The following is a 17,844-nucleotide window of genomic DNA, read 5'->3' as shown; positions in this document are numbered from 1 at the left end:
TTTCTGTTTCTTAGCAGATTTCCAAAGACAGTTCTAATCTTTCAGTTCTGTCTCATGTTAAAGTTTCTTCTTCCGCTGTATTTATTTGACAAAGCAGGACCATACAGTTGTTCATTTAAAACCTGTCCTGTTATCTTTTTATTTGGAAAAATGCTGTTTTATTTTCATTTAATTTAATTTTTTTTTAACAGGCTATCTCCAAATTCTTAGCAAATTATCTCTTCAGTCATCTGACTTGAACTTTGGGAGTAATGTAACATGAATGGGTATGAGTATTGGCACAGAAAATATTGTAAATTTTTGTTTGAATTCACTTTATGTCTCTTTCTTTCCTAACCAACATACCAGCATAAAGAACTAGGAAATAATTGAATATTGCTTTGGGTTTTTAAAAATCAAATTCAATCACCTGTCATGAAATGTTCAGGATTGCCATTTTCCCAGGTGACCCTCAGCTGTAAGATGAGTGCTGTTTTTAGTATGTTTTCTTCTTCGGATTTCAGATAATGATAGTTTCTAAAGTGCAGTCAGCTGTTGATGTGATCTTTGTTCTTTACATTTCAGCAGCATCTCCAGTTTTGTTTCTTTCCTTTTCCCATTCATATTTATCAGTATAATTATGCATATCTAACTTAAATATTTTTTTCTTTGAAGTATTCAAATCTGATATTCAGGATCAAAGAATGATTATATTTTTCTGATTTTTCTAAGGAAAAACTCCTCCTCTCAAATTCATAAAGATCTTTATATTTAAAATACAGGACCTCAAAAGGAGAAATATTTTTCTACATAAAACAATAACATTATATTAACCTGTATAAAACAGGTTTGCTATAAAGCTGAAGAAACTTTTATATTTCTGAAAATCAGACCAATACAAAGACTTGAAGTTTTTAATTGCTGATGTTTTAGATCAATTATTTGTTATACATGGTAAATGAAGTTAGTTAGGCATACATTTTTCAAGTCTTTGTTGTGCTACTTAGACACAGCCAGGTGATACCTAAAAAAGAAATATTTCAGTGAGAAAAAATGAAAGGTGCCCTTAAAGAAAAAACAAAACCTGAAGTTTATTTTTGGAATGTAGGATTGAAATAATAGAGACATTTATTTGTCTTTTTCTGATAATTTTTATTTGAAAATTTTTATTTTTTATTTGTTAATTTTTATTTGAACTAATTTTTAGGTCATTATTGTCTTGAATTAAATGTTTTTATCAAATTTTTAATTAGAATCATTATATAAACAGCTATTTGATTGTTGCATTAAATGTTTTTTCCACCTCTGTTTCATTACAACTGTGCAATTTTTCTGTGTGCTCTTCCTCAACACTGAAGGTCTTCAGTGGGAGTTACAATTCCTTTCTTGCTTGCATTAAGTATTCTTTAAATAAAAGTGTATTTTAAAAGTCACTTAGAAATAAAGATTTCCTAATATATTTGACATATAAACAAATATTTCAGTTGGTGAAATGTATGTCATTATCAGTAATTGAAATACCAAAAAATGTAAGATTACAGTACTTTTTTCTAAATAGATGTCTTTGTAGTAATATTGGTTTGGAAATCAAATACACTTTTTGTCTGTGATTAGTCATTGTCTTCCTTTTGGTGATGAGGCAAGTGATGCTTGGTTCCTTTGGTAATGTGCTTTTAAATCTTTGGATAAAATATTGTTATAATTCTGAGTACTGTTACCACTGAACCTTGCAGTCTTTATGTATGACTTTGAGAGTTTTGCTGTATGCATGTTCAGTGTGCTCTGTCTGCAGTACTGCACAAAATTTCCTGAGATCTGAGTCAGGATCTTTACTGAAAGATTTGGTATGTTGTGTTGTGATTGATGAACCCTTATCATTTTCTTAATGAAAGAAAGAGAGAAAAATAGACACTTATGTGAGCCCACTTCAAATTCTGTCTTCCATTTAAAACTGATGCTTCAATTTGAAAAGTGTTTTTATGAAAGTAATAATACTGAGGGGAGGAGGAGGGAGCATCAAAGTGGGAGTGTATAGATAGAAGGGCCATAAACTGGCAAGAGCAATTTGAGACCTGGAATCCTGAATTCAGTATTGCTCTAATGAAATATTTCCCTCAAACTTTTATGAATTTTAAGGTGTGTTTACACAGGTCAGTGTGTGCTTTTGGAGAAGAGCATTGCTATACTTTTATCAAATTCTGACTGGTACTATTGAGACTGGGACATGACGGGTTTATTCCCCATATATATATATATATATGTATATGTATATATATAATTTGAAAATATATGTATGAAGAGTAGTGTATTAAAATTGTAGGGATCTTTCAGCATCCACAGACTGCAGTTTGAAGACTGCTTGTTTCAAAGGAAAAAAGTCTGATGTTCTGTTCTTTCTGTTCAAGCACCTCATGTCCTTAGCTCACATAAGAGAATTTCATTCAAATTTGGAATTGTTCTGATGCTCCTTCCTTTGGAATTGGGGTTAAAAGTACAGAAAAACAATTTTGAAAATACTGTGTACAGTAGCCATGTAGACTGCTTGGCTCTAAAGGGGCAGGGAAATTTATTTTGGAGCAAGTGCAACTTGTTTAGCTTTGGTCTGAACTTCCTCTGTCTATCTAGGGACCCTTTTCCTATAAGCAAAGTCATCAAAACCTTTGCTTATTACTGACAAAAAAAGGCCTGTTTCAATGAAGTCTGTGAAATCTCATATAATAGGACCTTTATTTTATTGTATAAGGAACAATGAATTCAAAGTGAATTTTTAAAAAAGTAAAATAAACATTTTTAGAAGCTCTGCATGAATAACTGGGTTTGTAGCCAGTATTTAATCTGTTTTGCTTACCATTGCAAAAATAAAATAGCAAATGCTATTACTGTATTACCTCCTTTTAGCAACAAATGGAGAAGGAGAATTGCCATCCTTTAGTGGGTGTGGGGAAAAACATAGTGACAAAGAACAAGGAAAAGGCTGAGGTACTTAATGCCTTCTTTGCCTCAGTCTTTAACAGTAAGATCAGTTGTGTGGATACCCAACCCCTGTGCTGGAAGACAGGCACAGGGATCAGAATGAAGCTCTGTAATCCAGGAGGAAGTGGTGAGTGACCTGCTACACCACTTAGACACACACCAGTCTACGAGGCCGGAGGGGATCCACCCAGGAGTACCAAGGGAGCTGGCAGAAGTGCTCACAAAGCCCCTTCCCGTCATTTGCCAGCAGCCCTGGCTAACTGGAGAGGTCCCAGTTGACTTGAAGTCACTAAATGTGACACCCATTTATAAGAGGGGTTGGAAGGAGGATCCAGGGAACTAGGGACCTATCAGCCTGACCTCAGATCTTAGGAAGCTCATGAAGCCGATTGTCTTGAGTGCCGTTACTTGGCAGTTACAGGACAACCCAGGGGATCAGGCTCAGCCAGCATGGGTTTAGGAAAGGCCGATCCTGCTTGACCAGTCTGATCTCCTTCTGTGACAAGGGGACCTGCATATTGGATTAGGGAAAGACTGTGGATACGTCTACCTGGACATGAGTAAAACCTTTGACATGATTTCCCACAGCATCTCTGGAGAAGCTGGCTGTCCATGGCGTGGATGGGTCTGCTCTTTGCTGGGCAAAAAACTGTTGGGATGGCAGCAAATGTTGGGGAATGGACCTATGTCCACCTGGTCATTTGTCACCAAGCTCCCCAGGGCTTGGTATTGGCGCAGTTCCATTTAATATCTTTATCAATGATCTGGACAAGGATGTCAAGGGTCCACAACCACCCCTGCAGTGCTACAGGCTGGGGAAGAGTGGCTGAAGAACTGCCTGACAGAAAAGGACCTAGGGGTGCTGGCTGACATCAGCTGAATGTGAGCCAGCAAGGTTCCAGGTAGCCAAGAAGGCCAATGGCATCCTGGCCTGGATCATCAACAGTGTGATCAGTAGGACCAGGGCAGTGATGATCCCCTGGTATTCAGTGCTGCTGAGGCTGCACCTCAAATTCTGCATTCAGCACTAGGCTTCTCAAATCAGGAGGGACACTGAAGTGCTGGAGCATGTCCAGAGAAGGTCAGCAAACAAGGCGAAAGGTCTGGAGCACAAGTCTGATGAGGAGCAGCTGAGGGAGCTGGGGGAGTTTAGCCTGGAGAAAAGGAGGTTCAGGGAAGATCATACTGCTCTCTACAATTACGTGAAAGCAGGTTCTAGCCATCTGGGGTCAGTCTGTTCTCCCAAGTATCAAGCACTAGGACCAGAGGAAATGGCCTCAGGTTACACCAGGGGAGGTTTAGATGGGATTTTAGAAAAAATTTCTTCACTGGAGGGATGGTCTCCAGCACTGGAGCAGACTGTCCAGTAAGGTGGTTGAGTCATCGTCCCTGAGGTATTTAAAAGATGTATAAGTGTGGCAGTTAGGGACATGGTTTAGTGGTGGACTTGGCAGTGCTGGGTTAATGGGCCTCAGTTTTAAAGACCCATTTTAAAGGCCTTTGATCTTCAGCTAAAGGGAATTCATGGTATATGAGCATAGTGGAGTTATTTATTCATTTTCTCTCATATTCTTTGGTGATACTAGCATGAAGACAGGAAATTTTAAATTAGAAAAATTACAAGACATAGCTCTGAGACACAGATCTACAGACACATCCCACTGTTCATGCTTCTGTTTTTTGGAAAAAAGGCTTAAAGGAGAATTGCTCATCTCCTGTGCTAAAACTGTTTGCTGTAGCAAAATGGGCTAGAATTGAGATCTCTGAGTATCTGTTTTTAAGCCTTCTGATTCTTGTGACAATCTCTCAGAGGCCTTTCTGCAATCACTTATTTTATATTTGAGGCAATTTAATGTTACTATGAGGATTGAAATTGAAATGCTCATTGCAAACTTTGAATAGTTAGCTATGATTTATTAATTTCTATTTTATTTCTGTTTTCTAAAGTACACTATGCTAATTTCTTAGCAGTGTTCTATCTCTAACTGCAATTCAGTTGGTATGGCTAGAATGTGATTTAAAGGCTGTATGTGTCCTAGGTGTTCATCATGCCATAGCACTGCAGAGTTGTTCATGTATTTAAGTTCCTTCGTACCCCAAAGCTGTTAAGGACTATAGGAAGGTTGGGGAACAAATGAAGTTTTGCTTTCAGTCTGTATTTTTGTCCTGTATAAATAGGTTTACAGACCACCACTGAGTGATAAAGATAAATCAAAGACTTGGCTACTTTTTCTGTTATTTTCATATGATAGAGTATGGTTCTGGAAGGAGAAAGGCAGGGAATTAATCTTTTAATTAAAATTCTACATCAAGCAAAATATGCATTCTCTTTCAGCAGAGATGATGTTATGTAATTATCATTTCTGAATGGTTTTAATAGTTCTTTTAATTTGTTTCATTGTAGCCCATAATTTCTTTTTTTCGTTCTTGTTTATTTACTTTATCTTGACCAAAGTTGTTGGTAAATTTAGACAGTGAACTCAAGAGTCCAAATCCCAGAGTTAAGGTCATACTATTAGTGAAAACCTTAATTCCTGTCTTGAAATCTCACTGTGAAAATGTTGGAACTATTCACAAATGTGTCTTTTATGGTCATGAGTGCCTTGGAATTATTTCTCTTGCTTCAGATATTTCAGATGCAGAACACACATTGCAGATTAAGCCAAAACTAGCATTTACTCCTCCCTCAAGTTTTTCTTTTGCTTTCTTTTTCCATTCTCTTAATCTGCTGTGGCTTCTTCATGTATAGATGCCCCTCTTTGTAGTACCACCACTTTGTAGTGGTGCCACTAGAGGAATTAAATAAATTTTTGCAAATGTAGGTGAAACTGAGACTTCTGTGGACAGTTATCAGCTTCTCTGCATACAAGAGTCTTCCATTATGCATCCATGTAACTGACTAAGCCAATAAATACAGCAGCTGCATGGCTTTTGTCAGTGCTTTAATTTCAGATACTCTTGCAGTTGATATATGATGAAAAATACAATGAAGGGAGCACTTAGAGGAGATGTTCTCCCAACTGTTATGGACTTTCTCCAACAGTATATTCAGTGCCTGTCTTCTAGACACAACTTGATGCTTTGTGTGTGTGTTTATAGTGACATTCTAGTTCAGATCACTAGTGTATTTTTTAAAGCAATTTCCTATCTTCTCAACTTCTGCTGCTTTGGTTTTACATCAGCAATCCAGTATATGAAATGGGTTCCTTTCTGCTGAAACTCAACAAGCACATTAACTGCTAGCAGGCAGCAGGCAAGACTAGGATAATCGAGAGGAAAGCCCCAGAAATGAATGTGATGTGGTGCTAAAACGCATTTTGCAGGTACAGTATCTTTATGCTGAGTGATAGCTCATCTCATGAAATAAAACCCAAATAAGGGAATGTTTATACAACTCATAAGAGGATATGAGCTTCTGATCTTTCTCAAAAGGAGAAGCACTCTGGTCCAGAATTGCTGTCTGCCCCAGAATGATGGTCAGTGCAAATACTCACATGCTCACAGGATCCTCTTCAGCACCTCCTCTCAGGGAGGTGTCATTACCATAAAAAAAGCTCTTATCCAAAGGTGTTGACGTGTCTGAGTAGCTGGTGACACCCTTGTGTGGTTGGCAGAACATTTTCACACTATGTGTGTGACAGTTCTTGTCTTTTATGTGCTGGTATGGCTCATTGATGACCAGTGCTTTTTGGGTTACAAGTGTTTGCTTATTGTACTTTTACATACACTTACTCTTTTCCTATCCCAGCTGTTCTGTCAACAAGACTGTTTGTCTTCTGTTAAGTCTTTGGCACCTTTGGTACATGCTTATCCCACTCCCCTCTTTTATTTTCAATCATATGATATTAGAACTGTACATGGAAATTAAGAAATCTAAAAGGAGAAATTAAGCTTATTTTGTAGGACTTTTTGCTTAAGATTCTTATTTTTCTGACTTTCTGGCTGAGGACACTACTCTGCTTTATTATAGAATGCTTAATTCAGTCTCTCTGGGAAAATCCAGAAACAATTTTTCTTACTTACAAGTGTGCCAAAAATTGTATTAGTTTGCAAATGATTATTTTTCCCTCTTGGGGCATAACTTCAGACTAGATTGTCAGTTTTTGCAGAACCTCGTAGTTCTTCTTACTCTACAGTGAAAAGAATAGGTAGTCATAAAAAAAACCCCAACAAAAACCAAAAAACCAGAACAAAACAACAAAACACCCCGCACAACTTAGTCATCTGTTCAGCAGAACAGCTTTTTATGTTTTATTTACAATATATAATTTATGCTTTAGCAGACTTGGTCTCATCTGTGAAGAGATTTTCAGCATTGAGGCTTTACATGTAAATGTCAGAAGAACTTAAAACAGATGTACTATATTTCCTATTTTTAAGCGCAATACAGTCCTGTATTTTCTATATGTTGTTTAAGTTTCTAGTAGAAATAGGGCAATGGTATTAGAGTTACTGGACATCCAGTATCGCACTGTAAGCTGAAGTTGCCTTTTGTATGAAATAGAATTCTTTAGATTGAAGCTCAAACACATGGCTACAAATATGACACATGTTATTTTGAGTAGGTGAATACTCTTGTTTTTACTTTTGAATCCACTCTCATACATCTCTGAAAGTGTTCCAGAGTGGTTTTAATTTCTGTTAGAGTTGAATTTCATTGAGTGACGTTTGTAAAGGGACAAACTATTTGCACCACCTTGTCCTGTTTTGTTTTTCATTTCTATGTTTGGCTACTTGACATTATTCATTTTCATCAATGTAGTCACTTAATCTAGGTGTTCAAATTTCAAATTCTACTTGTGTAAAAGCTGAAATTTGGAAATGCAGTACTTGGCATACATGTAGCACATTAGCATGATGTAAAAATTTCATATTTGGGAAAATAATTAACTGAAAGACAGCATGTGGAGAGGTTGCCAAAGCATATGGCTGCATGCACAGTAGTTTCTCTAAAGGTGTTTATCATAAATGCAGTCATTCATCACCCTGAAGTCTGGCAGATTCAAAGGCTGCCAGGTGAGCTTGCAAATGTGCTCTGTCATTCTTGAAAGACAACAGAGATGACCTCGTGCCCAGAGAGTAGGAAAAGGCAAGTGCTGTACTTGTCTTCAAAAAAGACCTAAATATACAACATGAAGAACTAGAGGCCGGTCAGCAGTGCTATAATCTGTAGGGGAAATTATGGAACAAATAATCTTGGAATACATTTTTAGACACAAGGAGGGAAGGAGTTGCCTGAAAATGCGTTTTTGCCTCACTGAAGTTTTTGCTTTATCAGTGGAGTTGCACTAAATCTCCTGTCTTACTGCATTCAGGAATGTATTATATAAAAGTGATGCATGCCTTATGGATACATTACTGATCCAGAAGTTAGAGGTATGAGGTAACTGTTTTTATGATGCATGTGGTAATTTTATACTAATAAGAAAGGTAATCCTTGTATTGCACAGTGATTGCATCTTGGTGCACAAGACCAGTGGTTATTAATTTCCGTAGGTATATCCTTTAAATTACAAAGATGTGAAAGACAGATGTGATCTAATGATCTGATTTTAAAAATAGATTCAACTAAGAATGCAAACTACTATCAAATAAAATCAGATATTTTGGGGGAAAAACGCATTCTGTATTGCATCTCGAATGGAAGTGTGCTGAAGTTGCAGTGTCTGTTACCACAGACCACGGAAAAACGCATTCTGTATTGCATCTCGAATGGAAGTGTGCTGGTCTGTTACCATAGACCATGAAACGTTTATCCCTAGAGTCACTCATTGTGCTAGTACAGTAAATTAATAAAATTTTCAACTTGATTTAGAAAAAACCAATACCATAGACCATGAAACGTTTATCCCTAGAGTCACTCATTGTGCTGGTACAGTAAATTAATAAAATTTGCAACTTGATTTAGAAAATCTAGAACTGTCTAGTATCAGTTAAATTTTCTTGCTTCCTTGTTTAGCTTCTGGTTTTTTTGGTTAGGCAGTTATTCTCTACAGCACCTCCCTAATGATTGACCTTAATGACCTTAATGATTCTCCTTAAATGCTTAACTGGAATCCAATGTTCACTCTTAGGAAAATAAAAATTTCTTTTCAGTCATTTCTGCAATTTCTGGCTATAGATAAAGCCAATAACAAGTTCAGGTTATGCTGGGCCACCTCTTGAAAACCTATTTTTTGTTGCATGAATTTACAATTGTGTAACATTTTTCTCAAAGATGGGTTAAGCAAGACTATCTCCACTTTTTTTTTTTTTTTGTCTGGTTGACTTTTTCCTTTTATTAATTTCAGTGTTAAAGATATGTACATGTTGTCCAGGATAAAAGCAGCTTAATCAGCAGTGGCACTTCTATTTTCTCTGAGAAACTAGGGGGTAATATAGACAGCTGCTTCTGACTTCAGAGCTGACAGAAGCTCAGTCTGGATAAAATCAAGATGTTGTCGAAGCAATCAAAAAATGATGGTTTTAAGACTTTTTTATTTACTCTGCCTTTTAGTTATTCAAGTCAACAGTCCAAGTAAATCACAAATTTCTGCCAAACTTGGGGAGCTGCAACTCCCAAGTTGTTTAGTTTAGTTTCTCTGCTTTGTGAGCTAGAAATATGAAGTTGCCGGTCACTTACAGTTTCGTGAAATCAGTATGAATTACTCTAAGTAATTGCTGAGTAAACAATGTCTACATAAGTGATGTAAAATTCAGATTCATCTTCTGGAGACAGTAGTGCTTTCCATGTAGTTTCCAAATGAGAACAAATTATTTTACAGTTTATAAATTAAGCGACTGTACTGCCTTCATGCTTAACCATGGTATGTCAGAACTTCAGCATCCTTTAACCAATGACATACTGAAATAATCTTGTTAAGGCTGCAGAAATGATGAAGGAATCAATCAAGACTTAGACCTTGCTATATTATATTAATATGCTCTTTACTTTGAAGAATGTACAGTCTAAATGAGGAAAAACAGATGTGGACTTCGGGTTATGAAGCACAGCAGAAGACAGGAAAAATGGCAAGCACAAAGGTCACTGACATGGCATTATCTTGTTATGGACATACTTGTGAAAGTTCAGTGTTAATTAAAAAGAACGGGCTTAAAGAATGAGCTTTAAATTAAAGAGTGAGGGGGTCCTAGGCAGTGAGAAGAGTGAGTGCTGCTGGAGGAGAAGTAAGCAGAGAAAAGCAAATGTGGAAGAAGTGGGGAAGGCTGGAAGGAACACTTGGTGCAAAATGGAGATGATCTGGTCAACTCTGAACAATTTCAATGTGTAAAGAGTGGTTTGCTTGCTCTTTAAATCTGTCTGTGCTGTCTGGCATTTGTCCCGCTCCTCCCCTAGCAGAGTGCTGGGGAGTGCTAGGGTGTCATTGGATCACTGGGGATCCTGTTTCCCAAGGACATGAGGGAGTCCCCAGCCAAATTCTGCACCCCACAGCCTCTGCCAGACCTCGTTTTCTCCTCCTTGCCAAGCACAGAAGTCCCTGATTTAGCTTCTTCTGCAACTCCTCCAACCATCTGGAGTTCATGCCTCCTTCAGAGCAGCAGAACTAAAGCGCAAAATCTAAGAATGGGATATATTTGCATTAGTTCAGACTCCTGTTGTCTTCTTTTTTGAGATTTTAATTAGTATTTGTATATTCAGGAAAATAATGTTAATAAAGTTAAATGTTTAATGTAGTCTTTTATGCTATTCTGAAATACCTACAAAGAAACTTGTTAGAAGTCTTAAAATACTTTGGGTTTTAAAAGCATTCATACTGGAAAAAATATAAATTTTGAAATGCATAACTTGTGGAGGAGGTAACAGGGCAATGTTTAAATAATGGTGTATCCTTTCTCTTTTAGGAAGAACCAAAGCACAGTGCATCTTTAATGTTGATAATTATTCATTAAAAACCTTAACTTGCTGAAGGACTGCCTCCTTCTTTCAGATGTGTTAGAATTAATATTAGCACTTCTTTGCCCTTGTTTCTGAATTATTTTAATGATGGCAGCCGCTCTGTCAAGTTGTCTGTCAAGATGTGGGTGGCAAGCTATTATTTCACTTCATAAATCATAATTTACAGGGGTTTTTATATCCATCTTGGGGATAAACACTTTATGCTTTGTGTTTTCAGCAGCAATATAAAATGTAATTGATACTTGAAGCAATATGTTAGAAATATGGACAGAGAAAGCCAGGAGAGAAAAATCACAAATGTTTAGTTTTTCTGTGGGTTGGTCTGCATACTGAGCATTTTTTCCATCTGATTTCATATTCTTAGCACTTCAACAGAGGATGATGATGAATTGCATTTACATGATTACTGCCTGTAGGTTACTATAAGGATGTTTAGTTACAGTCAACAGACTCAACAAGGTTATTTTGTACTGTTTCTCATGCTGCTAAATAAACGTATCACTTTGTTCTATTGTCTTCCAGATTCATGAAAAACTGCATTATTATGAAAAACAGAACCCGATGCCCATACTCCATGGTGCAGCAGCCTTGGCAGATGATGTAAGTGTCCCCTGCTGAGATCACTGGTACCAAGTCTACCAAAACACTGTCTGCAAGCAGAACTCTTCATGGTGCAAACATATGAATGTAATCCTCTGAGCTGAAATCACAAGAAGCTGCAAAGGTTTCCAAAGCTTCTGTCATCACTGGGCTTGTTGCTGATATTACTTTGATTTTTATTCACTTGCATGTTATAAAAACATTGCATCTAGGTAGCCTCTTGTTCTGCTTTAGTAACTAAGCAATAAAAATTACAGGTTGGAACTCTACTGGGAGGGGAAAAGCTGTCAACTATTAGTGTTTTGAGAAAGTCACAGACAAGAGGAATGCTTTGGAAAAATAAAGACAAATGAGATAGCAGCACTGCTGACACAACATGAGAAATGACAAATAATATTACAGAAATGAAGCATATGAAATGCCTAGAATGGAGGTTTGTTGAAAAAAATCAAAACTATTTAAGAAAAAGTACAGTAGTGATTTATTGATATTGGAGCTTTCCAAATTACCTTCATAACCAAAAAATAAATTGTAAAAGTGGTCAGCATTGATGGAGTAGTTAATTTCCTGTTACTATAATTTTTATTTTCAAGAAAAAAATCCAACCTGCCATTTCTTGCTATTTGGTTAATTCTAGGATTCAGATGAATTGTGAACACACCTGTATAAACTATGACTGAACCTGAGGTAGGCCAGAATAGAGAAATGTTTAATAAACTGTGGTTTAGGTGAAATCCAGAAATCTTTGTTGCAATTGATGATGTCAGGTTGCTTTTTGGAAAAGGCAATATGTATTAGAATCCATTTCCAGTACAGCATGTTTGAAACTTCACATACTTTATAGATGTTTTAAAATATTAACTATTTATATAATTAATAGATTTTGAGTTTTAAATTTTACAAATTATTAAAAATTGTGAATTGAGATTGGTAGCATTATAGCAAAAAACTAAATTAGACTTATTTGAGACTATTGAAAAAAGGATACGTGGTAATTTAATCATGTTTCAGTAGGAGGAGAGCTGTATCCTGTAACATACCAACTATAATAATACATTAGCCTTGACATCGGGCATATATTAGTAATATTTTTTTAACCTTTATATTGCTTTGAATAGTGTTGATAGTAATTTTGAAAATTAGAAAGCTGGTTGAAATTCTCTTCATTAAGTTCTTGCTGACATATTAATAATGCTTTCTAATATTTGTGTTATGGATCTCTGGGCTAAAATTCTTAATAAAAATAATTTCTTATTTATGGATACAAAACTTAAGTTTTTGATACTTTTAGAAATGCTGAGCAATCTCACTCTTTGTTCAGACCCATTTAAAATGTATAGTTTTGAAAATCTCCAAATTAAAGTACTCTGTCCCTCCTCAGTTGAGACAGGTTGGGGCTTTTAACCCTATGAATGTATTATTATGTACATATGGTAGTATTTTTAAGTGTACATGTTGGGACAGGATTGTGTCTAGGCATCTACCTACTTCAAATGTACAGCTTCTTTTTAATAGACGCTCTTGCTGCTTCTTCATTAATTACCTGTAGGTGAACAGTGGCTTTTATGGGCACTGCCTCACAGGATAGGGATGTCCTTTGGTGGCTGCAGCCAGGCTGGCACATTGCAGGATTTTCTGTGTTTTGGTAGCTATCAGCAAATTTTGAGGGAGCAAAATTACATGCAGTGGGCTTTGTAACTCCCAAACTCATGAAGTTTCAGGTTTAAAGTGCTATTCATTTTTTGGCATGTTTGTCTGACTGGTTGTCAACTTCAGGGATTTAAGAGCATGTTGGTGTTATTAAACACACATTCATTTCAATAGGCTTTAAATTACTGTTTTCTCTTCCTACTGATAGTAACTGTTCTATAGTTAAAGAAGGCAATATTTTTATTAGCAAGTAGATATTTCCTGCTTGATTTTAAACTCAAATCTGAGGTGCTGCTGTCATAAATAAAACTGTTTAAGGAGTGTATTCTTATTCTTGTGGTATTTTAAAGCAGTTTTAGAAGTAACAATTGTGGCAAGGCTTTTCTAAACATTTTCATATTCCCAGCTGCCGTACCTTCTCTCTTGTCTTCCCCAGGGACTTTTAGGTTGAATTTATCACACATTCTGTTTTCCTCTTATTTTGAAGCAGCAGTGTCTGACTTAGGACTCAATGATTTCATGCAAATGATGTAAACATCTCTTTCGGTTCCAGCCAGGACAGTGTTAATTTTTTGCACTAGCTGAGAGAGGGCATGATTAGGACATGGAGGTTATTCCATACCACCTCATGTCAGTTCAGAGTTCATGAAAGGGACTCTCTTCCATGAAGAAAGGGTTTGTTTCAGTCAAGAAAAGGGGGTGGAGAGAGCCATCTGGTATTGTCTATTGTCAGGGGTTTTTTCCAGATGAGTAATTCATTTTCTTACACCTTTTGTTATTAATATTGTTGGTATTACTTATTTAGTAATAGTATATACATACAGTATAGTGCATTGTCTTATCTCATTGCCATTTCCATTAAATGGTTCTTACCTCATCCTGTGATCTTGCAATTGTGCCTCCAGTTGGAGAGGGAAGGGAAAGTGGTGCATGGTTTTAGTGCATAGCAGTACTAAATTGGAGAATACCATTCCTAAACCACGACAATATCACTGGCAGGATAGCTGTATACAGCAAATAAGGCCTCAAGGATGGTAGAAAGACTGTTCTGGCAAAAGAAGTTTCAGAACTTTCTCCAGAAGCTTTAAAGACCAGTCCTTGGTGCTTCCCACCTTACCAGCCTCACTCCACATCTGGCCCTCTCCCTTGCTTTTCTTCCCCTCTCTTTAGTGGCAGCTTTTCATAAAGAACTTGTTGAAATGTTGTGGTTCCCTCAAGAGATCATAGAGGAGGTTTTCAGACAGCTTTTGCTGCAGTCTTTAGCACAGGAGGAGATCACTGTGTCAGTGTGTCCCAAGTATGCCATGTACTGCTGCTGGTAGCTGTTTCAAATCTCAGCACTTTAACAACAACAAGAATAGCAAATAAAAATCCAGTCTGGACCAGCTGAGGTGGTATCTGTTTGCTCATCTGAAAACACAATTTAGTCTTTCAATCTTTGTTTTCCTCCTCTTCTATCACAAGATATTAAATGTGCCTAAAACAATAAAAATATTTGGAAAATAGTATAAATCACATGAAGGAAAACAAGTTTTAAATTATTTTATCTCTGAAAAAAATTTACTAAATTGTGAGATTAAAATGTCTGTTTAAGCAGTAATGAAGTATTTTTTCTCACTGTTCTAAACCTTACATATGTGCATTTGCATTTGTACCACCAAAGCCAATACCAGTTCTGCTGGAGTTAATACTTGTGCACAATTCATCTGAGGGAGAAATGCTGAAATGGTCATTCTGCTGAGTGGTTGCTTGTCTCCATCAGTGAAACACAAATTAATAGATTGTATTTCCCAGTGATGAGCAGCATAATCTAAAGAATGAAAAGACAACCAAGGGTAACCCGTGTCATAGACCTGCTGTCATTCCTATCACAGAAAATTTTCAGCTTTGCAGGGCTTTTCCAACACATAAACTCAATTGCAGTCAGATTACCTCAATATTTGGCTTTGATTAAAATATTTAATCCTGATCTTTCCTACAGAGATTGTTTTCTAATCTTTTGGTATTAAGACACAAACATTGTTAATATTAGCACTGAGGTACTTGCTGGATGTTTTTAGCTATCAATTATAGTTAAAAGTCTGTAGGATGGTAGGTGATGAATTTTTGACACTGTTTAATTTGAAGGTTAAAAGAAAAAAAGGTATTCAAACCATATCTGATGTCTATTATGGCTTCTTCAAATAGATTTGTCTACTATATATAATTATGCAAAATATACATCCATCCATTTATATTGAAAATGTATACAAAATGAAAGTACAAATTTAAAATTAGCTTAGACAAATAAAATTACTTGCTGCAAATAGCCAATCTTCCTTTGATACATTTTTATGATACTGATTTAATGCAAAGAAAACAAGTGATTATCTGAAATCACATTTTGCATTATGAGCCATGTAGCTTCAGAATTTTAAATCAAAGTTCAGTGTTGTGAAATGCATTTTAGCTTTTCCTTCTTCTGGAAAAATAGTTTGAGTCTGAAATCTTGCAGTAAAATATGCCTCTTGGGTCCAAATTAGTTGAGAAGGGCATGATAAGAAAACCCAAGATGTGAGCCAAATGGCCATGGGATTAAAAGTTAAACTGCTGCTCTATTGTTCACCAAGCCACAATTTTGTAGTTTAACCAAACATAAATTACTGATCTTGTTTTTAGGACATAGTTTGTGCATTTTACAGACTTGAATTGCTGATGACCTGTTATAAATTATATTATGATTAACTTGCCTCACGTTTAACAAGCTCCTTCCCATGTATGTGTAAACATAATAAAAGGTTCAGATTGCTTGCACTGTAGGGGCACTTTGCTTTCTTATCCCAGTCCTAAACAGCGCAGCTACTGTGGGTTTTTGGAAGCAGTGTGGATTTCACCACCTCATTTGAAACTGTTTTTTATAGACAGTGTCAAAGTTTGATCCAGTCATTTTTACAAGCAGTTCTTTGTCTGCACGCAAAGGACCATTCACTTAAATGAAGTGCTGGGATTTGCCCCCTTTGCTATAAATCAGAATGTGATCTGGCTGCACCCTTGCCAAAAATGATTACTTGTGTTAAACTGAGCCAAAAGGCCTGGCTTAAATCTGGTCCACTGAGGGCCAGAAACAGAAGCGCGGTGATTGATGGTGTTTTCCTTCATGCTGGCTTCTGTTTGAACATGCTGGAAAGCAGTAACCTTGAACAAGATAGATTCTGGGTTGTCACTGATGCACTGGGTAAAACAAGGCTTTGCTAATGGTCTTTGTGTTGATTCAATCTCCCACCCAGCTGGCTGAGGAGCTGCAGAGCAAACCGCTGAGCAGTGAGATCAGAGAGCTGTTGAAACTCCTTGCAAAACCCAATCTCAAGGTGAGGATGAGTTGCACCTGCAAAGTGCATTCTGCATGGGTGTGTGCATCAGCTTCCTTGGGCTGTGTGTGGGTTTGTCTGCTTTAACAAGTGCTATTTAAGAATGTATGCAGTGTTAATCAGAAATACCTGTTGTGAAGAAACACATTTAATGTTGTCTGTAAATTATTATGCTATTACTTGTACTTATTAAAGAAATCACTTATTTGCAAAGGATATTTTAAAAAGTAGATTATTTCTTTTTCTTTTGCTATATTTTAATGCATGCTTCATAAGTTTGTTACAACTGTGCTTTTAGTAAAAGGTTGTCAGTCGTATCATTGATTGAACTGCATCATGCATAAAGAGTGCAGCCTGGTACTCAGGACAAAATTCATGATGGATAATGTTTTTAAAAACATCTAATTTTGAAATCTTTCTGTAAAACTGCTGGGGTTCTCTGTGGTGTTTTCGAGGAACTTGATACCTTTTATCTGACAGTAGGCTATAGAACCACCGAATCACTGAGGCTGGGTGGAAGTTGTCTGGTTCAATGTGCTGCTCTAAGCAGGGTCAGTACTGAGTACACAGTACGTTGCTGAGGGCTTTTCCCATCAGGTCTTGGAAATAAAGGCCTGGGAAAAAACATTCTACAAATCTTTTGCATGGCCTATTCCAATTCCTAATTACCCTCCTAGTAAAAGCTGTTTCCTTATATCCAGTCAGAATCTCCCCTATGCATCATTGTTGATGCACAGAATCATATTTTTTCCATTACTAAGATAAAGAAGACCTTGGTGCTTTAGATGCTTATTGAAATGGTAATTAAATGTAGCAGTTGATAAGTTGAAATGAAAACTGCAGAGTGGAGAGGAACTCCTTTAAAGGCAGTTGCACTTTTATCTTAAGTATAAATACTGATCTCAAAACCTGAGAAACTATGGTATCTTCAAAGTGCTACAAAATTGTAAAGATCAGTTACACCCACTTTTAGACGATTTTTGCACTGGTACTTTTTCCATAGTTTGTAAAATGACAAGCTGTTTTTTCTTTGAAGGGGTAAGTAATGCCAAGGGCATATTAGAAGAGGAATGGTTGGTGCATGAAATTGCAGAGATCCTAAACTTCACTGTAGGTATTTTCTTTGTGATTGTCCACATGTGCTTCATACTTTTGAAGCTTTGGTGGGCTGAGTCTGAAGACAGCTCCTTTGCCACAACGGTGTCTCTCCCGCTGCTTTTCTTGCTTTCTCTCACTCATTCCCTCACACACTTACTCTCGCTGTCTGTTCCTTGGTAGCAGTGAAAGGCAATGTGATAATCTTAGTGGGATTTCAGGGAAACAAGTGCCTCTCCCTCAGAGTGGTTAATGTGATTGAACAACTGCAGTTACTTAGCAAATGTCTTTCTTGGCTGCAGG

At 36.7% G+C, this 17,844-nt stretch overlaps 1 protein-coding gene across 2 annotated transcripts in view; it reads left to right on the top strand.

Annotated features, from left to right (window-relative positions):
• The window catches only part of MPP7 (membrane palmitoylated protein 7), a 146,022-nt gene that overhangs the window by 70,911 nt on the left and 57,267 nt on the right, over nucleotides 1-17,844 (top strand). For both annotated transcript variants that reach the window (XM_041408760.1, XM_041408761.1), the window contains exons 5-6: nucleotides 11,372-11,449; nucleotides 16,366-16,446. In XM_041408760.1, coding sequence (XP_041264694.1) covers nucleotides 11,372-11,449; nucleotides 16,366-16,446 — 159 coding nt within the window. The remainder of the gene's footprint in view (nucleotides 1-11,371; nucleotides 11,450-16,365; nucleotides 16,447-17,844) is intronic.

Source organism: Onychostruthus taczanowskii, unplaced genomic scaffold (genome assembly GCF_017590055.1).
Source record: "Onychostruthus taczanowskii isolate IOZ18803 unplaced genomic scaffold, ASM1759005v1 scaffold3, whole genome shotgun sequence".
In the NCBI taxonomy this organism is placed as follows: domain Eukaryota; kingdom Metazoa; phylum Chordata; class Aves; order Passeriformes; family Passeridae; genus Onychostruthus; species Onychostruthus taczanowskii.
The sequence above is the reverse complement of the archived record's forward strand: the minus strand, read 5'-3'. Positions and strand labels throughout refer to the sequence as shown.